Here is a 24,770-nt window from a genome sequence, read left to right on the forward strand (position 1 = left end):
CCATGTTTTTTTAGCACCGCCCCTATGTCAGTTCCCAATTGTATGAACTTGGGATTAATTAAGGGAGTGCCCTGGTCGATTTCGACGTCGACGTACATATTTTTAAATATTAAAGTACACGTATCTCAAACGCGAAAAAAGGCTTAACAGTCCCATTATATACAAAATTCTGAACAAAGCACTCCCAAGATATTTTCCTTTGAGGCAGAAATAAAAATTTATTAAAGTGTTTTTGTTTAAAATTGCGTATAGAATGGGCCTGTTAAGCTCTTTTCGCGTTTGAGATACGTGGACTTAAATATTTGAAAATATATACGTTGACATCGAAATCGACCAGGACACACCCTCAAGCTTGATTTAAGTTCACGTGACTTTGTAAAGTCAAAAATCCCCTCCTAAAAAAAGACATGTCACTTGGAATCTTGAAATCACTCACAAAATATCTTTGGCTTGGAGCGAGTTGAAGTTGCTTTTCTGTGGATATGATTTGTCGGATTTTTTTCATATATGTATCTAATATCAAATTCAATCAACGAAAGAAAGTCTATGCGAAAGAAGTTTCGTTACTTTTTCGTAGAAGCTAATGGGTGTGTAAATGTGTACAAAACAGCATGGGAACATTTTACTACTATAACATCAATTTCTGGTTTTATGTTTTTTTATTTTATAAAATGTTAACAGATTATAAACCAGGAGAAGCCTTCTTTATAAATCACATTATATTACATTGTAAAGGTGTGTATCCTTTTTACATTCGAAAGGAGATAATTTGCAATAACAATAAATGCATCCTAAGGTCAAATAAGAGAATAGCACCTTATGTGTCAAGGGCGGAAAAGAAATGATCGACGCGAGTGCGATTTTCTAGAAACCGAGGTGCGCGGTGGATCACCGAGACTCAGCTGAAAATCGCACGATCAGCGTCAATCGCTTTCCGCCCATGGTGTACATGTCGACCCCTCGCCCTTGGTAAGTACCATATGTTTCGTAAAACATGTACAGATTTTGCGTTTTTTTCTTGCCCAAAGTCCGGGATTAAATCAAATTGATCGATAAATTGAAATATGTTGTATATAATCAGGAAATTAATACTATATATATATATATATATAATATATATTTTCGAATTATTTATAGTATATTATTAATTAGTATAAAAGTTCGGAAGTAACTTTTCGGTCCGCTGTTGATTATTATTACCCGCCAGTCGTAAAAGGGCTACGTTCATCCTAGATTTTAGGTAAAAAAAAAAAACGCGAAAACCGTGCATGTGTTACAAAAACTGTATTTGAAGCTTACATGTTCGTATGCATTGTTCTTTGATTCAATGAACGAAAAATAGTAGAAAATGAAAATCGTGAGCGTTCATGCTAGGCCAAACAAAATTGTCGTGAAATCGACATCTCAACAGTGAGGCTGCATGCTATAATAATAGCGTTGTTTTCTGACTGAACTTGCACTGAGTGTGATTTTCGGATTTTCCTAGGAATCCTAGGATATTGTTTTTACTATTGATTGAAAACTGGGAAAATCGGACTCAGAGTGCCGTCCCACGTGAACGACAGTTCGACAGATTACGGAACAACTGAACGAAATATCTAATAGTTATTTTGAGAATTCCGTTCCATAAACTATTTTGCCTCATGTTCCATGCTATGTATATGCATGCACTATAATAGTTCAGTGCTCCTATGTGGCAAATTTTGAACAAAATCACGGAATAGAATGAATGCAAACGATATCCCTGGTTAAGAGGGGCCAAATGCCTTTGTTTCGGGATTTAACCGAAATTGTACAGGAGCATAGCATTCAATTAGTATAGGGCCATTATGCCCAAACGTAGAATTAGTGTAAAATGTAAAATCAATTAGTATAAGAGTTACTATGCCCAAACTTAGAGCATTTTTGATACAAGTTTTCGATTGATACGTTGTAATTCTGCCATATTCAATTAACGAAGGGTATCTCTGCCCAAGGTACATTCCTTCGAGTACAATTTCGGTTCGACACTTTAAAGTTGTATTATTGTCGAATTTTAATCCAATTTTGAATCTGAAATAAACATCAAAGTTGAAATCGAAATTCAAATCCTTCATTAATTTCAAAACCTGAAATGTCGAGTCTAACTCTTAATTTGTCCGGAATTGACTATTAGGACGCCACAGTAACATTGGAATACGCCTAGCGGCATCACATCAGACTTTCGAATCAGTAAACAATCGTCGCCAATCTCTGCTTCCCGATCGTAAATTGTAAATGCGTGCTTACCGTCTTTTCGATGGCATCTATTCTGAAACAAATTTCGGTTCACGTTGCTTCGAGCGTTATATAAAATAGCTATTAATTTCTCAAGTTGAGTAGCAAATTCACGGTAAATAACCTGCGGTTACCTATATCTGTATTGAACAAAAGTCATTACAAAAAAAAATGGGCACATCATAACGAATGACGTGGATACAAGTTAGATTAGGTTAGGGTTGGTTGATAGGTGGCACCCGTGTGGCAATAGTTTAAAATTTGCGTGGGGATAGTTATTAAATTTATTTATTGCAAAGATGTTTGAAATCACGGACACACAAAGTGAGTATTATGATACGGAAATGTCTGTTGTTTGAAATTTCTTGAAATTTGTTCACTCGCCTCGCCCCTGCTGGACAAATGTTTTTAGAGACTCGTTTACCCGATATGTAATTGACAGATTGAGAGCGAATGGTTTTCTTTCCAGAAATCGGAGTAGGTCTAGCCGGATTTGGGATAACGTTCCTCTTCCTCGGCGTGTTGCTCCTCTTCGACAAGGGTCTTCTGGCTATTGGAAACGTGAGTTGGAATCTTCCAAATAATGAGCTTGTAGGTTACGAAATGCTGACTTGACGATGACAGTGCTTATTAACAGTAGATAACTCTGATCTCGCAATTCGTAAACGTACGGTATCAAACTTTTTTTTCCAAAACCCACACCTGATCATTCAACTATCCATTCAATTAGTGGGTGATTTTACAAATTGCAATTGCTCATGTGTTTGACGTTCAAACTTTTATTTGAACGAAAATTTCAATGAGCCAAAAGTATGTCAAACTAATTGTTTCACACCACTTTTTCACTATGTACGACACTTAGAAAAAAAATGTAATTTCTGGATTGATCAAAACTGCAATCTTATTTTGAAATGAAGTTGACTCTAGTTGAAGTTAACGTAGCAAACATGAATCAACAAACTGTCACCGCAAGTTGGCAATGAAGATAAATTATAAAATTCAAATCTTAAATAACTCTTCTTTGTCATCTTCTTGGAGCAGCCCGGCTAAACTGCGTGAACTCGTGTGGAGCTATTTTATTTCATGAAATTTGACCTAATTTGGGTTGTTCTGATGACTCCGTTGTGCAAATAACTCAACAAAACAGGATTTCCATTCTCAAATTTACAGCGATTGCGCTATAGTAATGTAGAATAGCGGTATTAGTGAGTAGAGGAGCAAGTGAGAGAGATGAGTGAGAATAAAGAACACATTGCTCGAGGGATAAAAAAGACAGAGAAAGTAGTGACCAATGAATTTTTTGTCAGGTAGTAGTAAAATGTCATAGTTATAGATTAGTTTGAACATTATTATTCTTACAATAAAATATATACTTGTGAGAATGTGACTGAAACACGTGCGTTTTAAATAGGAAAATCATTTCTGTCGGGGGGTGGGTTAGAGTTATAAAAAAATCTAAAAATTTCGGGAATTGTTGTTAACATCCTAAATAAGGACCACCCTAGTATATATATAGGGCATTCCATGTCAAACCGACCTGAATCTGAAACTTGATCTCCGATTTGACTCATGATTATTGATATGGTTGTTTTGACTCTTGAAAGCACTAATTATTGTACAAATTTTTCGATATATTGGAATTAGCTACAATTTTGAAAACGAACATATTGATTGCCACAATTTAAAAATCTGAAACAATCCTGAAAAATCATGTATCACATGTAAAAAGTTTTTATCTTTGAGCCACAGTGGCCCGCCATTTCCTTCTAATTTTTTTTTGAGCGTTTATCAAACAAATACAAAAAAAAAATTAAAACAAAGAGTCAGTTCACGATGGGTAGCTGCTCACACATTTTTATACGTACACCAGATATTCGAGAATTTTTTCAAAACTTCCCCTTTTCCGAAATTTGAAACAAATTACTTCCAAAAAAAAATTGCCAGAATTAGGAGAAAGAGTCAGTCCATCATGGGCTGATGCTTGAACATTTGTACATGTAACACTAGATTTTTAACAACTTTATCCAAATTTTTAAATTGTGGCGATCAATATGGTCATTTGCAAAATTGTAACTAATTCCAATGGGACGAAAAATTTTGAAAAAACATTTATGGTTGAAAGAGTCAGAACAATCATATATAAAGATCAAGACAGAAAAATCAAATTTCAGATCCAGGTCGATTAGACTTGGAATGCCCCATTAACAAAACGTGCGTGTAGGTCAGAGCTTGGGTGTGGTTCAAGAGTACTTGAGAAAATGTAAGGGTCAGTGTATTGAGACAAGAGTAAAATGCGTTGGACGTGAATAGAGTAATTCGGTTTGATCTCTTTATATTGTAAATTGCGTTGTTTCACAGTCATCTAATTTGTTCTTCCTCATGTATCCTACAGTAACATGACGATTTATAATCGGGTTTTGTTTATTCTTTGGATTTACAGCTCCTGTTCATTTCTGGTCTCGGATGTGTCATCGGACCTCTCAGAACTCTGAACTTCTTCTTTCAGCGACACAAATTAAAAGGCAGTGCTGCATTTTTAGGTGGTATTTTTGTTGTACTCCTGGGCTGGCCCTTGGTTGGCATGATCATTGAAACCTATGGTTTTGTTATTCTGTTTAGGTGAGTATAAAATTATTTTTAACATTAAAAATCACTCAAGTTAGGTGACTGTCTTGAGAGAAAGCGAGAATCCAGAAATAATTGTATGCCTTTCTGATTTGCCAAAAGAGACTTATGTCACTTTTCGTCGATATCTGACTGATAAATTATTTTTTCCCTGACCCGACCTAATGAATGAACACATTTGAAATTTATAGTATTTTGATTGCTGACGCAATGTATATTTGGAATGTAATATCTGAAAATCAATATGCATAATAATGACTAATTACATAAACAAGCGTTTTCCAGTCATGTATGATGTTTACTACAACAATATTTCACAATTCCAATTCAGCCGATAAATTTACTCTGACCGGTAATAACGAAATATCTAAACATTTCCCTAATTCCTAAATTTTGTCTAGTCTGTAGTTACAATGAGACATGAATCTGATTATTGAGAACTGATTTTGGTTCATTATTATTATTATTATTCCAGTGGATTTTTGCCAGTGGCAATAAACTTCCTTCGAAGAGTACCAATCCTTGGGACATTTTTGAATATGCCAGGAATAAGCAGAGTGCTAGACATGCTGGCTGGTGACACAAACAGAACTACAGTATGACCTTTTCAAGGTTACTTAAAATAATTTCGCTCAACCACACTGTAAATATATATTACACCATAATTTCGTTTTCCATCGACACCATTCTCTCTTATCTTTTCTTTGTCATTCCATCTTTTCTACAGATGAATAATACTGATTTGTCAAATGCGATTAATCTACGTAATATAACATAGTCAACATAAGCTGATGGCGAGCTTGATATTGAGCAGAAACCTAAACTGTCAACCATTCTTGAAAAAAAACTCACATAATAGTAGTTTGTATAATTTGACACATTCCTGCTTTACTAGCAACTAACCAAAGAAGGAAAGTGAGAATAATCAAAAAAAATTCTGTAACGATTTGCAAAATCAAAAACGACCGCTTCTTAGTAGTTCCACATCAGAATGGAACCACCCATGGTTTTATGGATAAATCGGGTTTCGCTTCCTTGTAAATTACAAATTACTACCCATCACTCATAACTCATTAGTAAAACTAAGTATCAACGTGTACTATAATTTCGAATTGTGGATTTGATCACCTCGGATAGTTCCAGTTATAAGATTTTATTTGACCTTGTAATTTAATTATCAAAATAGCAGTTTAATTTATTTCGGGTATTTACATTAGTGAAGGTATATCATCTTCTAATGATTGCTGTGCATCTGAATCGATTGATATGAGCTTACTGAACATTCGTTTCTTTAAATGATATTGAAACTTATTTGTCTAAGAATATCATACAAAAAAAACATTGTAATAATCAGAGTTTGTGTTTATTAGGATGGTCCTTAATAGGATTGTCTTTGAATTTTTATGCACCCAGGAGCTTAAACTCTTTCAAATCAAATAGTTAAAAATGCCCTGAAAATTTGATCTCCCTATATCAACTCTAATTGTAAGGTAGTTTGCTTTGTGATCGAAGTATCTTATGGAAATAATATGGAAAAAACTTTTCTTCCCAGTATATAGTTTATTGTAAGAGTAATAATGTTCGAAAAAATCTGTAACTGCTAGATTTTAGTGGGCATTAGTGCTACTATCTAAAACAAAATACACATCATTATATAGAGCGGTGACAGTTTTGTTCAAATAAAATGCCTAACTTTTCCCTGACGTTTCCCGTCAAAAAATGTACAATTTCCTGCCTTCTTCGCACGAAACTTGGGTAATGTTGGGCAACTTTTATCATCAAAAGCTCCAGAAGTTATGCACCTTGAATAAATAAATTTGGATCTAAAAAATAAATAGTATTGCTTCGTTTCACCCAAACAATTAGGAATTGAAGCTTTGCTTAGCTGAATTTACGAAGCATAATCGAAGTTTTTAAATGATTGATAAAGATAGTACATTTTCTCCTACGGCCCATCATAATTCCCTGACTTTTCCCAATAGAGGAAATTCCCTTCTCAGTTTTCCCGGTCTGTCGCCGCCCTGTCATACCAGGCTATCTAGACGAATTGCACTTCTTCGAAATAAAAAAAATTGAGATTTCAGGTAGTAGCACTAATGACCACTAAAGCCTCGCAGTTACAGATTTTTTGGAATATTATTACACTTATAATAAAATATATACTGAGAAAAAAAGTTTTCCCATGTTATTTCCATAAGATACTTCAATCACAAAGCGGACTATTCTACAGTGAGAGTTGACATAGAGAGCTCAAATTTACAGGGAATTTTATTCTATTTATTTGAAAGCGTTCAAGCCCCTGGGAGCATAAAAATTCAAAAACAACCCCATTAAGGACCACCCTAGTGTTAATACAATACACGTAAAATTAAATTAGTACATTGAGGTAAAAATCATGTAGCAAGTACATACAATTCGCTGGCACGGAAATGAAATGTGTCATTCTTTTAAAACGCGAGTTGAATACCATAGAATGCCACCTGCATGTGTGCATTGAAAATAAACGAGATTTTCCATTCAGTTCACATCTTTTCTATTTTAAATCTCGTTGGCAACTACAGGTTCAATCCATTTGCTACAATGATAATTAATTTACCTCGCCAAACTTGAAAATAAATTAGCAAAAATGTACGCTACTATGCTATTTTTAAATCCATTCATCAGGTAACAATTGCCTTCATTATTATTAATGTAATTGTTTCAGGAATTGTAAGATTATTAAAAACAATCCTAATAATCTTCCAGTGTTCGCGCATACATAACAATGTATTGACGTTTTGGAAAAATGTATATTGTGGACAAAACATAATTAGTTTATTCTCTCTGAGACCTCTCACGATTCGCGTCCTCTGGCTAATGTTAATCTTGTGTATGTGCTAAAGAATTATCTACAGAACCAGTAAGTATTACCCCAAAATATTAATTACAACATTTATTTTGCCTGTATTGCATAACTACGTTCAGATACAACTGAATATAAGGTCTTGAGGCTTCCGCAGTTGGATTCTGAATAAGACTTGGCATTTGAGATGCCGCCGCGTTTAGAAATGGTTAAACTGCAATGCTTATGCAACGTCGGCAACAAACCGTTTCCAAACGTGGCTCCATCCCGGAAGCCCAGTCTTATTCACAACCGAATACATCAATTTTTGTAAAATAAATATGGCAAATGACAATTCAGTGAACACTGTCGTACAATGATGTCGAGGTTGCGGAAAGAAGTGAGTGAGAACGTTGGTGAAACATCTATAGCGGATTTAAAACAGCAGCAGTGTATAACGGACAGAACAAAACGGGTATTGGCTGTGGCAGACAAAACTTTGACTGAAAATTGGCTAGTTCCAATCGAAACCCCTGTAAAGTTGCAAGCAAAGACTTTCTTGGTGGAAAAAAACCTGTCACTTGACTAACACAGCGAATCACCAGCACAAAGTGGCAGAATTCAGGATACAAACGAGAATATGAATCCAAAGAGATATCCTAAAATGAAAGAAATATTGAGCATATCGTTTTTGAATAAACAGGAACAGAGTTTGTTGCTCAGCGTTTTTCCCTATCAACACAGTGACGCCTGGGAGCAGTTCGATGCTGGACAACTTTACACCGCACAGGTCTTCAAAATGCTAAAAAAATCGCCGCTCAACATCGGTTTACCCAAATCGAACTCTCACTCGCTTTTACGGCTCTCCTACCACCCGCGACTTCGGACAAGTCGAGTGTTTCTATAGACCAAAGCATTCAAGGAACAGAGACTACTACTGTGCTGGTGGATTGTAACAATCCGTTTATCGCGCTGATGGATTTCAAAAAGGAACCCAGCGAGACGCCAAGGAATCTGGGTTTAAGCAAACCTCTCCAAATTTCGTCTCTAGATTGGCATTAGCGCTAAAAAAGTTATCACGAGTCTTAGCCGGAAATACAAAAAAATTTGTCCTTATATCATGTTTTGAATCAAACATATATTTGATCATGTGAGCTATTACTAGCGATGCAGAAGCAATTATATTAGTACCAATTATCAGATTCTCCATATCTTTATTCGTCTAAGCGACAGATCAAATCGAATTTGACTACACTTCGCCTCGCGAAAACTCAAAACCCGGTCTTCGATTTATCTGAAAACTATGCACAAACAATCTAGAAAATTAATAGAATAATTGGGAGAAATAATGAATAATTCAAAACTAATCCCATTTTGTTGGAATAACCATCGGTTTATTCTAACATGTGTGAATTTAGCGCCATTTTACTGGGCCTTAAGTACTCGAACCGTTTTTTTGGATTTTCTCAATAACCGTGTGAGAGCGAATAATAAAAAATACAGAGCAATTTGCGAACAATTTTTTGGCGTAAAAATTTTTAAAACATTACAAGGTTGCATGCCGACTTTACGTACCATGACTTTTCATGAATGCTAAACTGTAGGCATACTCATTGGGATACTAACCCAATACTCACGCAGCCTAGTGAGATTGTGTTCTGTCTTTCTCGCTCTGCGTCGTGACTGACTTACGCACTCCCGCTGGGTCGCGCGAGTATTGGGTTGGTATCCCATCGGTGAGAATCCCTACAGTTTACTATACACGAAAAGTCACAGTAGGTTTTTCTTCACATCTACCGTTGCGTATCTTACGCTGTATTTTAACCTAGCCGTTGAGAACATAGAGATACATAAAATAGAGCGTAAGCAAGAGCGTAAGCTTCTCGTGAACGGATTTGAATCGCCTCTCTAAAGGACAGAAGATAATAATTCTCCCGCCCTCTCTGTCGCTCTACCCAAGGAGAGAGGGGGGGAAACAGCCAAGCAGGCGCGTGCAGCTACTCTATGGGAAGAGCTACAGCGATCGCGGGAGGGGGGGATATTATCGTTCGTTCTTCGGAGAACTGATTTTACTCTCTTCTGGGCGCCGGGCAGCGTCAGTCGTTTCCGAGCAATTGGAGTGAGGTGACGTGTGCGTGTGGCTCGTTACCGGTTCACCGTTCAGACCGCGTTCTTCAGGCTGCGTCACGACGTTCGATCAGTGTATTTCCACACATACTCATCTGCAAAAAAAATACACGAGGAGCCGCGTGTAGCCTGAAGAAAAACCGAGTTATTAAAATAAAAACATCTTGCGAACGTTGAAGGTGAATTTCGTGTCCCGAGTTTTTATTGTTTTGTGTAACTTCAGACTTCAGTGATGTGTATTTTTGTCTCTGTGCGTCGAGTGTCAATATAATTATTTTTTTGGCTCACTTTCTGCGAATTCGCAGATGCATTGTTAGCAAGTTTATTCAGTCGAATCAAACAGACAGCTACGGCGCAAAAAGTGAGTCTAGAATCGAGTGTTATTGCGGTGTGGATTTGTGGATAAGAGATCAGTGAAGATCGGAATTATGTGAAAAGTGCGTCGCTTCACCAATGCACCTGAGATGATACAAGAACTATTACGTGTAAAAGTGTGGAGCAGCCCAGATTCCAGGTAGCAATACTTATTTTAATTATTGATTGATAATTCACGGTGGTCATTTAAAGCTGAACTCTTGTTCTTGCATAATATCGAATGCATAAATATGAAACAAGACATCAGTAATAATTCATTTGAAAACTGAAACACCAAATTGCTAAATTAATTCAAGTGTTTTGTTTCGTTTTTCACAGACTTAAGCAGAGACTTCCGAGTGACTTCTCCATTTCTCGGCAACGTTGGTGAGTTTGCATGTGTTAGGTTATGGGTATTTCCGTGGGATTCCTCTGTCACGTGGCGTGGCGGTAACAATTGTTACATAAATCTTCGATTTTTTAGCTGCATGAATAGGCTCATTCACGATCGCAACGTGCTTGACTTTCAGTCGAACCATTTTTTTTTCGTAATGCAATTTACCATACCTTACTCAAAGTCAGACGTTTTACACCTTGCTAAAAGTGGAATGAGCATCGCGACAGGTAACCATCGCTTCCTCGGCACTCGCGAGATCGAATTGTGTTTTGCAACTGATGTAATAATCTACGTTTGAATTTACCGATGATGCCGATTAAGTGGTGGGTTCACCTGAGGTTTGAAAATATTTAATTATTCACGATATTGTTAAATTGATGAAATTCCAAAGGCTGGCATAACGTAACGTAATCAACTTGCATCTTGTATTATATATCATTTTTAATCTTTTAACATCCAACAAGTATTGATCAACTGCAGGCTTAGCTCGCTTAGAAAAATGCTAATTGGCATACAGGATGTCTTAATCACTTTTACAAAAGGTTAATGTACCGATAGTCTGCCAACATTTACTAAAATAACAAATGCAATATTAGAGTTGGTGGGATACAACCGCGATACTGTATTTCGAAAGGCAGACTACGATACAAAAACATCTTGCTCCCAACAGGTAACCAACGAAAATGTAAGTCAGTGACCACGGCGTAAATGATGAAGAATAATGTCTGTTGGAAAAAATGGAAAATCGTTTAGGTCGAATATAGGTAACCGGGTAGGTAGATGGACGTTTTGGGATCCGTCGCGGGGTTTATGCATGAGTGTGTGAGTCTCTCTTTTCCGTTGGGTGGCTTCGTTGGGAAACAGGCGAGGGTAGGGAAGGTCGCGATGTACCGTGATGTTACTAACTTTTGTAATCCACAGCGTCAAACGATCACAGACATTTTTTCCCAACAGACTCCGTATTCGAGTCTCTCGAGTATTTGAAAGCATTTGAATATAAATGAAATTGAATTTTTCATTTCTTGTCAGTCTGCAACCATTTTTCAATCGTTATGCAATTCAATTATTTTGTCATTACCGATCGTTATTCCATTCAATTGATCTCTGTGATCGTCTAAATGAGCAAAACTCATCTCTGGACCATCTATCGCGTTCCGTGGTACGTTAGATGGGGAGAGATGCTGAGCTCGAAGACTTCGCGTCGAAGAGGACCGCCGACCGTCACGCTACACAATAATGCATGCCCTCCAACCTCCCTCCTCATTTCAATTTGATTTGTAATCTGAGAACAACAATCCGCATAGCAATGTATCTAATTCAGAAAGATGCAGATGCGGATTGGGTTTCTTCAGAATTTGTGGGACAAGTACCAGAATTTACAAATTATTTAACAGTTTATTCTGTCGCGCCTTATCGCGCGTAGATTAATCACGAGAATTGGACGCAGCTTTTTGCGCTCCTATTATTAACGGGAGTCGTACACGGTTTTTTGCCCATCGGTTTTGCAAACGGTATATAGGTATAAGAGTTACGTACTCTCGATGTGGTGATATTTCAGCTCTTCGGTAAATTTTTTGACGAATAATAAAGTTTTCAAGTTCCAATGTCCTTTTGCGCGTGGACTTGATACCCTTCAGTTATGAGAGAGAGCGCGGCATTTGAAAACCGGCGCTCAACGCGCAGGAACAAAACCTCGGTAGTGTAAACTGGTAGTGGAAAATCTTGGCGTAGGTATAATATTTATGAAATATATCCGAATTATACAGAAATACTCGTTTAACTGATCGTATTGTTTTCTGTTTCAGGGCACAACACCAATTTTTTAAAAAATGCACTGAGAATTCTAGAATGTTCAGTCACAAAAATTTTTACTTTATAACTGAAAGTAGAAAGGGACATCGATTCAAAAAATTTAGAATGTTTTTTAATCATCAATACAATTAATAATTGAAGCTACAAATATTCAAACGAATATCATGTTGGACTCGACCCATTTTTTGTAAGTTTATGGACTTATGTGATTATGCTAACCATACCTTCGTCTGTTTCAGCTCATAAAACTTTTAGATGTTTCAGATAATCACTCCTTCATCTGTTTCAGCTAATCAAACCTTTTATCTGTTTCAGCTAATTAATCTGTCTCTTTTTCCGTTAATTTTATTTTTTACTTATCCCAGCTAACTATATTTTTGTCTGCACCGACATATGGCACTAATTATATTCTTATCTGTTCCAGGTAACTGAGTTTTATTGTATATACTGAAAAATTAACGTCTTATTTTTCAGGCTTAGGTGTGGTTTAGGTCTGATCTAGGGTCATTCATCTTGTTTTGACCGATACGCAGATTCAGCGATGTAGTTCAGCATCATCATGATCGCAAAATGTAGTAAAATTTATTCAGCTGTAGGTTTTTTAAAAATAGTTCTACAATCTTTTATTGCGATCATTTTAAGGCGAGTTTTTTTCTCGAGTCGCTCATACGTTATCTTCGATTTGTATTTCACTGTAGAATTATTCAGCTCTGTCGTATTTTGGTGGTTGTGCTTATTTTACTTCGATTTGTTTCAATTTCTTCCAAGATTTCTGCATCGTTTTCCGATAGGTACATGACAATGTCTTACAGCGATTCGAGTTTTAGATCTTGGTTTCGTTGTTGATTGTTTTGCTTATTCACCAGGTTCTTCATTTTATCTCATACCCATAAGAAAAAAAATCCGTGCGCAACAAACTACAAATATACGCGAGTCCAAATTGATTGGGGAAAATAATTTACCATAATTAATATGTGAAAAAAAGTCATTCGCAATTTTTCGAAGAACGTAAGATCGATCTTGCAAGTATTTTCCGTGGATTAGGCCTACTGGGGATACCACGTGAAAAAAAAACGAGCCGGATGCTTTACCGCTTGCGGTGGTGTGGAAACGAGCACACTAAGAAATCAACTCCCATCTTCATTTTTACATCTGTATTGTAGAAAATTATTTAAAATTTTGTAAGACAAATCTGTATACCTACTTGTTTTCTAGATTACTTGACTGAATCTACTGTCAAATACTTTTTCCAAAAAATAATTACTTTCACATACATAAAAAGAGAGTTAACTCATATGATAACTTGCATTTTATAATATTATTAATTGATTTTAGACACACAATAGAAACGTTTTGTTAAACTATACACACAAGTTTATCACTTTCGACGGAAAGGAAGTGATATCCGTCAAGAACGCAAATCACAAATCAGTTGGAATAAAAAATATGACTATGTGCGTGGGAAAAATTTTCAACCGGTGATTATTGAATTATTGTAACTTACAATATAATTGTGAACAAAATTGTGTCTACCAAAGGCCGTACCTTGATTATAAAGAATCCGGAAAATATATCTTGAAGTAATATCAGTCGTTAGTTTCTGATACAGTATTATTACACAATTGTATCCTCAGGGTCATATTATCACTAGCGGTTACCGGAAAAGTGCTGAAATTCCTGACGAAATAGTATCAGCTTTGTCGGGAATACATATTGACAATCTCGAAATTCCTAACAATCAATACGGGCACTGCCATAAATGTATAACAAAGTGGACAGATATGATTAGTTATAATCTGGGCCACTTGATAATAAATTTCTGAACAATCTTGTGTTTGGAAGTCAGCGGACAAAGTCGCAATCTAACCAGGTAATATGAGTAGAAGTTGAAAAAAGGAACTTTGATCATCTTTAAATTTTTTTCAAATTACTTTTGTAATAATGATTGCCTGAGGTTCGTCGAGGTTTGTTACAGCATGAACTGAAACATTAGTAACAATCGAGTCTTACCTAATTTCCAAACAATATTTACAAGTAGTATTTTCGTATAGAAAGTTTTGAGCTGCAAATAAACTGTATTTTTAAAAAACTACGGAAATCTAACGTCAGTTGAGAAATTATTTTTATATGTCTGTTGTATCTTCTTTCGAAACGAAGGTATGAGTGTTGACTGAAGTATACATATTATTATCCTTAGTTTACGGTACGAATTAAGTATTAAACATCTCTACAGAAATTACATAAGGTACATATAGGAACGATTATATCTCTCCATCCTTTGATTAATTTTTTCGAATCTGTCTCCCATCCTTTGTATCAAGAAAGGGTTTCTAGAACACCGTTAACAGTAAACCAGGTGCATGTTTATTGTATATCTATGTTGATAACATTATTTCTTTCGATCCGATGGAGTTAGATTAACATTGCTGGATTTGGTTTCAATGAATTTGCATAGTTGAAAAATATACTGCCTCGTTACGGGGTTGTATGAAAGTTCAGTCTGTTCCCGTTCGTCATTCCACAGGCATAATAGTATTTGACTCTGCATTATCTGGACACTCGCGACGTGCGATGGCGACATCAGTTCTTGTCGTCTTTACGTACCGACCGCCTGCCGGATTGAGTTGCGCATGCAGTTGTAGGACGCAGATAGCGCTGCTTGACGATTAATTTGTCTCGTCCATTTTCGACTACGAAAAGTCTTATAAGGTTATTAGTCTTTATATATCTTCAGCCAAGGCTCTAAAGTAAGTTTTTACGGTGACACATTCACATTCCGGCTATGCCATCTACCACTGATTACATTCGCACGGGCTAAACTTTCAGAAATTATACGGTGTCACAAGCTTGCCTTGTTTGAAAAAGTGAGTTGTCATTCGACGGCTGCAGTAAATGCTTATAATTGACTTGTACGGTTAATTAATTGAACATGGCTCTTCTCGGCGGTTATTCAGCCGGCTCTTTCCCCGATTATGAAGTTCAAGGGGCAAAGAAAGTGCACTTCAGCCCCTACGCCGATAATGGAGGGTGAGAGCTTAATATAACCTAAAACTGAACTTACCATGTCTTGGAGTTGCTGCGTCAAACTGTACAATAAAAATCGTGGTATCGTAAATTCTGCAAATCGTGAACAGCTTCAAATACTGACATCCATAATGTTGAAGATGCATAAAAAATGCTTTATTGCTTAAAGATATCTTGTTTTATATTTGCATGTAATAAATCGTTTTATATGGATGTAAGCGATTAATTTACTCATGGAGTGTGATTCTTTATTTCGACCTTAATAGGAGTGTAATGGCGATAGCAGGAGAAGATTACGCCATCATTGCAGCAGATTCACGATTGAGCACTGGATTCTCAATATTCACTCGTGAGCAGCAGAAATTATTCCCACTTTCCAACACAACTGTTTTGGGCTGCTCAGGTTGCTGGTGTGATACCTTGACGCTCACAAGAATCCTTCAGGCTCGTATGCAGGTAACTAGCCAACAGTTATTGTCGACTGATGCGCCAAAATACTCAGGATGTAAATAAACCCAGGTTTTTTGGATTCTTCTCAATTGCAACACAATTTTGATCAATCCTAATAATATTATCACTACATATACTTACTTAATAAAAATGTGGTGAATGAGAGTTAATATGAAAGTTTCTGTACTGTGTTTATGTTTGACTGTCTTCATTCATCTGGGTTTTTATTTGCAAAAAGAAACTAAGTAGGTTTGATTGGGATTAGGAAAAATATTTAACATTGCCCGGAAATTCGTTCATGATGCGTAGTGATTTGTTACAACGTGGTATGAAGATTGTAAGTTATGCTGTCAAGTGTTTTCACCACTATATACAGAGGTTATACATATACCTTTAGTTAACGATTATACATAGCTCATTTTCCACTTTCTTCTCCCACTTTTTCAAGACCCTACATCCTCCGTCAAAAGACTGCAATAAAATAACTTGGAATGCCTTGAAGTGGAAATATTTTAAGTGTCGGTTCTTTATCAATGGTATGATTCTCCAAAACATGGCTCCTGAAATATAGTAAAACCTCAATTAACTGGGTGCTGTTTATCTAGGATAGGGATTAACCAATCCTCCTGCGAAACGTATAATTTTTTTCATATTTGAAAATCTGTATTATCGGCAATAGATTAAGTACATGTACCTGTACTTGAGGATCGGTCTATCATATACGACTAAGAAGGTTGATTCTGAGTAATACTCTAAAGCTTTATTAAGCCCGTCTAAAGATGATGTTATATTTCTTTTTAATGATTAAATAACGATACAAGTGTTAGAAATAACATTTTACTATATAATATTATGGATGTTTACAGAGTCGATAACAGAATATATACATAAAGCATGTCTGTATATCATATTTGTGTTATCTGTCGATTTCGATTATCCAGGTCAGTCCTGGTTCCAGTCCTCCAGTTAATCGAGGTATTGCTGTACTTCATATTTACAGGTGGCTTCATTATGGATTACAATCTATGTATTGAAAAACCTTTGACAGTATTTCACTAAATTGATTTCCATTTTTTATTATGAAGAATTGTAAAATTATGATTCTGTCACTTTGTCCGTTGGGATGCGGTCTCGAAAAATTTGATATGCGAGCTACGAGTTTGATAAACATTCTGTAATTTGAAGAATTTTCCACTTTTTGAGATCAGAAACTCATTAAATTATAAATAATAAAACTAAAAGGTGCAAAATCTTATCGTGAATTTCTTTCTGCATGCTCAATGAAGCTATATCATTCCATAATTTGTCGACTTATGTGAACAGCTTTCGACAAATGAGTCATCGAAAATCATATCATTGCCTCAAAACGTTTTAATTAAAATATGGATTAGTATTTTAATGCTTCCTGGACATTATTTCCTCATTGCCTTATTGGTTCTTTAGCCCTGCCATTCGCATTATACTCTTTTATAAACCACTTCCTCAGACATTATCCACTTTAAGATTTTTTTTTACCAATTCAAATAAGATCCCTGTATTTATCAATATTGCGCCAGTTGTAAATTTTTCATGAACCAAAAGAAAGTAACTCAATTTCAGATGTACAAACATGAGCATCATAAGGAATTGACAACTCCTGCTACAGCACAAATGTTGTCTACAATGTTGTACTACAAGAGATTCTTTCCCTACTATATTAGCAACATTTTGGCTGGCTTGGATGAGAATGGAAAAGGATGTGTCTATAGTTACGATCCTATTGGACACTGCGAACGATCAAACTTCAGAGCTGGTGGTTCTGCTGGTGCTCTTTTACAGCCATTGCTTGATAATCAGGTACTGTTTCATTTTATAAACGAGTTCCCATTCCGTTGTCTCACAGATTAGCTATACACAGTTGCAGATGCCTGAGAACTGGAATGTTGCATACGAAATTTGAAGTGCCATTTGAGTCAGTAGAAATATATTTCAATCAAATCAGTTTCCAAAATTTTCATATAATATTTTAGATCGGCTACCAGAACCAGGAGGGTGTTGACAAGACTCCTCTGCCTCAAGATCGTGCTTTAGCTATCCTGAAGGATGTTTTTATATCAGCTGCTGAAAGGGACATTTACACTGGCGATGGTATTTTCATAAATATCATTACAAAAGATGGTATCAAGGCAGATAAGTTTGACCTTAGAAAGGATTGATTTAATAATACATATTGTGATTTCGTATTACCGATATCTGTTCTATAATAAAATGTAATAATTTCACTCCTACTCGTTGTTTTATATATTAGGTTGTGAACTTAATTATTGCAAATTTGAGACCACACCTTTCACGTAGCATAAATTAGCTTTGTATCAGTTTTTTAATCGAAATAAGAACCATTGGAATCTATACACTTTCGTCAATGGGATGCAAGTCAGAGTATGTCGTAAAGGCCCCATTTTGCTGCACAATAACGCTTGGCCAGATACCGTACAAATGATAATTCAAAGGCTACATAAACAAATTGGGATACATGATTCTGCCTTCTCCAGCGTACTCACCTGATCTTTCATCAATGGATGACCACTTCTTCAACCACTTAGACAACTTCAAGGGAAGAATTTTTAAAAATTACGAGACTGCAAAATATCTTCAAAGAATTTGTCGACTCTAGAGCTTTGAATTTTTATTTTAAACGTACGAAGTAACTTATATACTGCTGAAAAAAGTATATAGATTGAAACGGTTCTTATTTCGATTAATAAAGCTCAAATAATGGTAAATAATGCTTTGTGAAAGTTGACGTCTGAAATTAGCAAGAATTAAGTTAACAACCTATGATTTTATCCCATCCATCAACTGTAAAAGTCTCATGCGAAGCATGCTGACAATTTTTGAAGTCAAGGCTAAGAATTTTTTGTTTAGAGATTGGGTGGAGACAAAGCTTATGTCACTAACAATGATGTAATGGTTGGAGAACTTGCATTGCCAAATTGAACGTTCTGAGTTCAAATATCCTAATTTCACTATTCATGTTAGGTGATGTGGGACATGGCACGTAACAAAACAGACTAAGTTATAAGATAAGCTTTATTTATGATTAATCGTTATAAGATATAACATGCTTCATTACAGGAAATCTACATTTTTATGCTCGAATTTATTTCATACCTTTATTAACACTTATTACAATTATTATGACTTCATTTAAAATAACTCTATTAATGTTTTTTTTATAGATTTTTTCCATTTATCACCTCATACAAACAAAATACAGAGTCTAGTTTATAATACACCATATCAAAATAACCAAGGACAAAAAAAAGGTATATATAATCATAATCCAGAGAATAGTGGTTGGTGGCATGATAGTTTTTATCAGGGAAACAATTATGTATAAAGTAATATTTTCATCCACTTATCATGAGTTGTTATAACACCATTATCAATATTTCTTAAGATTTTGTTGAAACGACATGGCATTATTTCTAAACTAGCATTTTCCTTCATAATTCATTCAATCATAAATGGCCAGAATTATAAGTAATTCGTTTTCTCATTAGTCGCAATGTAGGAAAAGTATTATGGTTTTTGTACAGACATTTTTACTCGTCCTTCAATGTACTTGAAGTCAGTGACTATTTGATACTGATGTAGCACATGAAGCATTTGTACATTATAAATTTATTTGACGCATATATCAAAGTGCTAAGTTTGGTAAAACTTTACGAAAAAAAACGTGATGTATACAGGAAAGAATAGAACAAATTTCTGTAAAAGCTCCAAGCAACTATAATCATAACTAATGACGAAGCTTGAAGCTACCACACAATTATCGTGAAAAAATCACATGTGGCACATAAAAACTTTCAGAAATGTAAAAATGCTTGAATACATTTCAAAGGCTTAGATACACCATTCAAAAATAAGAGTACTTATACAAGTTTACATCATACGAGTAACATTATTGTTTTAGTAACGTAAATAATCTCGATGTTTGGAAGTTGTTTTAACATCCTTTATAATTGAACTGATGACCGTCTAAATAGACATGATCGTTATTTTGCAAGTTATTCACAACTCATATAATATACAATACTATTTATAAGTGGATGAAAACTGGCCTTAAGGTTAAAAGTTGAGAATTTATTCCCCCGAGATTTAATTCTTTGTCCCGGGGGGCAGCAATTGCTGGCCACGATCTTTTCCACGTAGTTTGGTTCCCAGGACACGTTCTATCTTTCCGATTACCAATTGGTTCGGTATGCCTCTACCCGCTTCGTAATCGTTGATGACTTGTGGTTTTTCGTTCACTTTCTGAATAGGAGCAAATGAAAATGATTAACATTCAAAGTGTAGATGTCAACAATTGGTAATGTATTTGTATGAGTACAATTGATACCCAGATACCGACTTTACAAGCTTATACAATAATAATAATGCACACACCATCATGGTGTTTTGAACATTTTTGATCTCCGGAAATATAGACTTTTTTGCTATTTCTGTGCGCATTTACTGGATTGTTAACAAGTTCAATTTTTTAAATCTCAGGATTGTGAGAGATGTAATTTCTCAGTTTTTCAGCTTCGAAAGAACCCTCTCCTTAGTTGACATTGATGACATGGCTATGTTTGATTGTAGATAATTTCAATGATTAAATAATGTCTTTCAATTTATTTATTCTTATTATTAGACACTACAGTAATGATTTATGCAAACCTCTTCTATGTATTACTTATTATAAAAACTGATCCAAACTTGTAAAATACAGTAGACCATCAATTCTCCAAAACATTGCTCAATTATACCGAATGGCTGCCCAAAATTTTTAAATATATAAATACGCTGTTAAAAAAAAGATACCCAAGAAGGTCTATCGACAGTCTTTTGTTAAAGTTATTGATATTTGAATTAACTTTACACGCGAATGGAGTTAGAATGACGTGATGCGTGCTACAGCAAGACATTATTTGTAGTAATAACATAAAATTTATGCATTGCTTCTAATATTTTTCATCGCATAGCATAGTTTCATCCAACATTATTGTCCTATTATCCAAACTTTGACTAATCCAAACCAAGCGTGACCCCAATTGAATCGAATAATCGAGGTTGAACGGTACATAAAATTGCCAATTTAGAACAGTAATTTACAGGTGAATGAGTCTCCAGAGAAGCTCCCATGTCGCAGATATTGGAAATGTATGTAGGAATTATAAAGGTACCCAGATGAACAGCTTTGAGGTAGAAATTCGTAACATTCACGTAAGTAAACATTGAAAAATTTACCATTTCGCAACTAAGCAATTAGTTTGCAAAGGTTTCAGTTTCAGGGTAAATATGATTTGCATCAATCGTGTCACGAGTCCTAATTTCATCATTCGTCATTTGAATGTTATGAAATAGCAAGTTTATCACAAACTGTTTCATTATGATGAAGATATGGATTTCAACCTAGTGAATAGCTTACTGTTGCGAGATCTTTTTGAGATAATCCTTTGGCTTGCCGCCCTTGTTGTATTAGCTTGCCAAGATCAAGTGGAACTTTGTTGTGTTTAAGTTCTTCAGTCTCACGATCAAGTTTAGCTGTATTTTTTGTGGTTACATGTTGTTTATTGGCACCTCCACCCCCTGCAAACGAACTTGGAACTTGATTTCGCGAATTGAAGACTTTACTACATTAAAGTATCGTTACTGGCAATTTCCCAGGAAAGCTATTTCAGATTTGATAAGCTGACTATACAGAGTTAGATTCCAAACTCTTCTTTTTAGGTTCTCCAGAATCTGTGGAATTTTGAGGTGAAAATACGAAGTTGATATTGGTTTAATTAAGCACATTAAAAACCAATTGCTATTCAGCAACTTTTGAATTTGTTTCTGACAATTCTGAAGTCGCGGAAATAGATATTAGACAAAAAAAGTTTCGCTCTGTTAAAATTACAAGCTTCAATCTCACGTGAAAATTACACAGACACTTATATCGATTCTAACCCATTTGATATCCCTAATAATCTTAAGACCCACGATTCCGAATGAGCACCGTTGACACTGCCGGCTGTATGCCTCAGACCAAGCAATGAGTAGAAAAAAGCCTGAGGCGGATGGGCGGCGGTGCCAATATTGCTCATCCAAAACCATAGGTCGGAAAATTACTGAAGATATCAAAGAGTTCTGGATTAATCTAAGTGTCTGTACATAAAGTGTGAGCTGTCATTAGTTTTGTCTTTCACATATACTTTTTGCAAAATAGAACTTGACTAATGTATTCAGTGTATCTCAGCCATACAAGTATGTATCTGTTTATTTCACGAAATTTCCTGATTGTTCAATGCTACAAAACTGCTTTGACAGTTCCAAAATTGCTAAGAATGTTGAGTTTCTGATTATACAGATGTTCCGTCAGTAATGATACATAGCAGTTGTACGGATTTCAAGTAGAATGATCATTAAAGTTTTCAGTGCAATCCCTTATGTAGTGACAGTTTCAATTGTAAATTAGAACTTTGTTACAAAATGAATTTGCTGTTTTTTACTTTCCTGGAATATGCCATAGCCTGCAAGTCAACTAATGTTTGGAAGATGAATTGAAAGTGGGGTAACATATACAAATATGCTGGTATTCACGTTAAATTAATGTCAAATTTCTCAGACAAAGTTTGTACAACACCAGTCATCAAATTCATATGAAAATATGACATCAAATGTTTGGAAATTTGGGACAATTTTGTACCAATAAATTGAACCATCTTCTACTGACGAATTGTATTCTTATCAAAATACGGTATTTAAATATCTCTGTTTTAGCGAGATGTAAACAGCTCTGAAACAGGAAATAGAAAGTGCCTGGCGAAAATTGACCCGGTTTAATGGTCTAGGATTGGTCGTCGAATGGAGTGTAATGCAGCACTTACACTTGGATTGTGTGTCAACGGCAACACCTTGACGTCTGGCCGCGTTAACTGCCTGTAAAAAAGAAAACAAACTCTCTCGAAAATTAGAATCGTCAATGGTCCGAGCCTTGCGCTCGTCATACACAATATGATTTACCTGTTCTGATTTCATGGCAGCTGCTTTTGGGGCGCGCTTACGCAGAGTAATTGGTACAGTGTCCCAATCCGACATGATTAGTTATTATTGAGGTATACTAAGTGAGGAAACGAGTAAATATCACGATGTTATATCGTTATAGTTTATAGCGAGCACAGTTCCAGTAATTTCTTATTGTATCTGTTCTAGGAGTCGCAATTCGTTAAGACATGAACTAGTAACTTGTATACCACACGGACAACTTATGGGGTATATCACACCGGCAATCGCGGCGATGTTTTGCGATGTTGATCTGATTTGTCGCACTCTTGTGGAGTTCTTGTTGAACTAATAACTGTAAACCAGACAGAGCCCTAAATAGATGACGTTAACCGTTGACTGAAGAATATAAAGACAGGTATCCTAATGGGCTTTGGTGTGACAACCGAAAATCGTCGTGCGCTTGCGCCCCCTGAGATGTTCCAACGGTAGAGTTGAGAACGTTGAGAATTTATTGCGGAACATCAGAGAGTTACCGATCATGTCGATGCTGGCTGCATTCGCCTTCCGAGTAACAGTCTTCGCAATTGTGAGCCCAAGCCAGTACTTAGCCTATGTGTACTTACCGACTTGTCGGCGATACAAGAAATTAATAATGAGAATAAATTTCTTCCAAAATTCGTAGCAAAATAGTGATTTAATTAGAGTATAGGTACCCGAGAAAAATGTATACATAGCTTATAAATAATAATAGATTAGATGTAATAAAGATGCAGAGACCAAAAAGTATATGCGGTCCATGTACGATATTACTATACCTATATGATCCATTTACGATTAATAAATACGTGATACATACTATAAATTTTATAATTTTCCAGAAGAAAAACTAGATTATCTACAATAATACGGCTATAATATGAAAATAGGAGAATTATTCATTTCGAAATGGGATTCTATTCGACACGCGCTCGATGTATTCCATAAAATTAATATTCATAACTATTCCAACAACTTTTCATTTGCTCTCTCGATCTTGAATCTTCGTAGGCATAGAATCGAAACGCTGTTTCAGCTAGTCGTAAGTGAAGTATCTACGTTGGGTAGAGAAGCAGAACTGTTTTTCGGAAAGTGTTCGGGTGGAAAAAAATTCAGAGTAACTGTAATACATCACGGATGCGCTAATTTTGATCCAGATGAAATGGGTACTCCGTATATAAGACAGTATTTAACGCAGTGTCCTGATTTAAAGACCTAAAAAGGTGATAGAGAAAGAATGAAGCTGCTTAACACTTCGAGTGTATTTTAACACACATTTGAAAGATACGAGCGAAATTTTTCATCATCCAACTGTCGCAGAACGGCAGCTTTATTAGCCGACCCGTTCACTGAAGAATACATCTTCAGTCAACGGCTGACCATCGAAGGGCCTGGCCGCTTGAGTCTGGAATCGGCAGGAGAGATAAAGTGTGTATTTCTTGTATGAAATGTGAAAGCTAAAATCATTATACATCATATCATATCATCATACATCATACATCGTACATCATACATCATCATACATAGTATCAAAGTTCGAAACCATAGTTTGGATGCGGATGTTCAGAAAGTGACACGTCACCAATTCAAAATCAGCTAGCAGAATTCCTCAGTCTGGAAACAACCGCGCAGTAGAGCGAACGGATGAGGGTCGCGCTCCGCAAATTTCGAGTACCGGGTTCTCAACCTCCCGGATCCCGCGCTTCGGGTCCGCTACGCGGTGAAACTCGACTTCCAGGATAAGCGCTCCGTGGCTCCTCGTTCATGTTTACAATAAATTATTTCAATTCGTTTTTCGCGCAACCCCAAATTCGGTAGCTGTCAGTCCGCTAATAAAATTTCTCGACTTCCAGGATA

The 24,770-nt window shown here is 35.8% G+C and overlaps 3 protein-coding genes across 5 annotated transcripts; 2 read left to right on the forward strand and 1 right to left on the reverse strand.

Moving 5' to 3' along the window:
* The first annotated feature begins 2,200 nt into the window (after positions 1–2,200).
* Positions 2,201–7,685, forward strand: LOC124300343 (vesicle transport protein GOT1B). 3 transcript variants are annotated; one of them, XM_046754316.1, is made up of 5 exons: positions 2,201–2,580; positions 2,726–2,817; positions 4,697–4,875; positions 5,357–5,493; positions 7,586–7,685. In XM_046754316.1, the coding sequence occupies exons 1-4, from the start codon at positions 2,556–2,558 to the stop codon at positions 5,481–5,483; spliced, it is 423 nt and encodes a 140-aa protein (XP_046610272.1). In that variant the 5' UTR covers positions 2,201–2,555; the 3' UTR covers positions 5,484–5,493; positions 7,586–7,685. The 3 variants fall into 3 exon arrangements, with proteins under 3 accessions (XP_046610272.1, XP_046610270.1, XP_046610271.1); XM_046754314.1 differs by having other exon boundaries at positions 5,357–5,477; XM_046754315.1 differs by having other exon boundaries at positions 2,202–2,580; positions 5,357–5,524.
* A 7,490-nt stretch (positions 7,686–15,175) lies between these two features.
* On the forward strand, positions 15,176–19,568 carry LOC124300103 (proteasome subunit beta type-1). The gene is made up of 4 exons (XM_046753786.1): positions 15,176–15,419; positions 15,683–15,872; positions 17,466–17,702; positions 17,876–19,568. The coding sequence occupies exons 1-4, from the start codon at positions 15,322–15,324 to the stop codon at positions 18,059–18,061; spliced, it is 711 nt and encodes a 236-aa protein (XP_046609742.1). The 5' UTR covers positions 15,176–15,321; the 3' UTR covers positions 18,062–19,568.
* LOC124300104 (endothelial differentiation-related factor 1 homolog) lies at positions 18,918–23,199 on the reverse strand. Its single transcript, XM_046753788.1, has 4 exons — positions 22,896–23,199; positions 22,760–22,811; positions 21,319–21,479; positions 18,918–20,162 (listed from the first exon to the last, which is right to left on the reverse strand). Exons 1-4 carry the CDS (start codon positions 22,968–22,970, stop codon positions 20,007–20,009), a joined length of 444 nt encoding a protein of 147 aa, XP_046609744.1. The 5' UTR covers positions 22,971–23,199; the 3' UTR covers positions 18,918–20,006.
* Positions 23,200–24,770: the final 1,571 nt, after the last annotated feature.

Source organism: Neodiprion virginianus, chromosome 3 (genome assembly GCF_021901495.1).
Source record: "Neodiprion virginianus isolate iyNeoVirg1 chromosome 3, iyNeoVirg1.1, whole genome shotgun sequence".
NCBI lineage: Eukaryota > Metazoa > Arthropoda > Insecta > Hymenoptera > Diprionidae > Neodiprion > Neodiprion virginianus.

What these genes read in the sequence shown, in the direction of transcription:
- LOC124300104 (XM_046753788.1), bottom strand. Translation starts at nt 22,970, where the DNA reads ATGTCGGATTGGGACACTGTACCAATTACTCTGCGTAAGCGCGCCCCA. An exon ending in CTGCCATGAAATCAGAACAG is followed by an intron (nt 22,812 to 22,895) that starts GTAAATCATATT and finishes TCTTTTTTACAG; the next exon opens with GCAGTTAACGCGGCCAGACG. An exon ending in CGTTGACACACAATCCAAGT is followed by an intron (nt 21,480 to 22,759) that starts GTAAGTGCTGCA and finishes GTTCGTTTGCAG; the next exon opens with GGGGTGGAGGTGCCAATAAA.
- LOC124300343 (XM_046754314.1), top strand. Translation starts at nt 2,556, where the DNA reads ATGTTTGAAATCACGGACACACAAA. An exon ending in TGAAATCACGGACACACAAA is followed by an intron (nt 2,581 to 2,725) that starts GTGAGTATTATG and finishes TTTTCTTTCCAG; the next exon opens with AAATCGGAGTAGGTCTAGCC. An exon ending in GGTTTTGTTATTCTGTTTAG is followed by an intron (nt 4,876 to 5,356) that starts GTGAGTATAAAA and finishes TTATTATTCCAG; the next exon opens with TGGATTTTTGCCAGTGGCAA.
- LOC124300103 (XM_046753786.1), top strand. Translation starts at nt 15,322, where the DNA reads ATGGCTCTTCTCGGCGGTTATTCAGCCGGCTCTTTCCCCGATTATGAA. An exon ending in TCCTTCAGGCTCGTATGCAG is followed by an intron (nt 15,873 to 17,465) that starts GTAACTAGCCAA and finishes ACTCAATTTCAG; the next exon opens with ATGTACAAACATGAGCATCA. An exon ending in AGCCATTGCTTGATAATCAG is followed by an intron (nt 17,703 to 17,875) that starts GTACTGTTTCAT and finishes ATAATATTTTAG; the next exon opens with ATCGGCTACCAGAACCAGGA.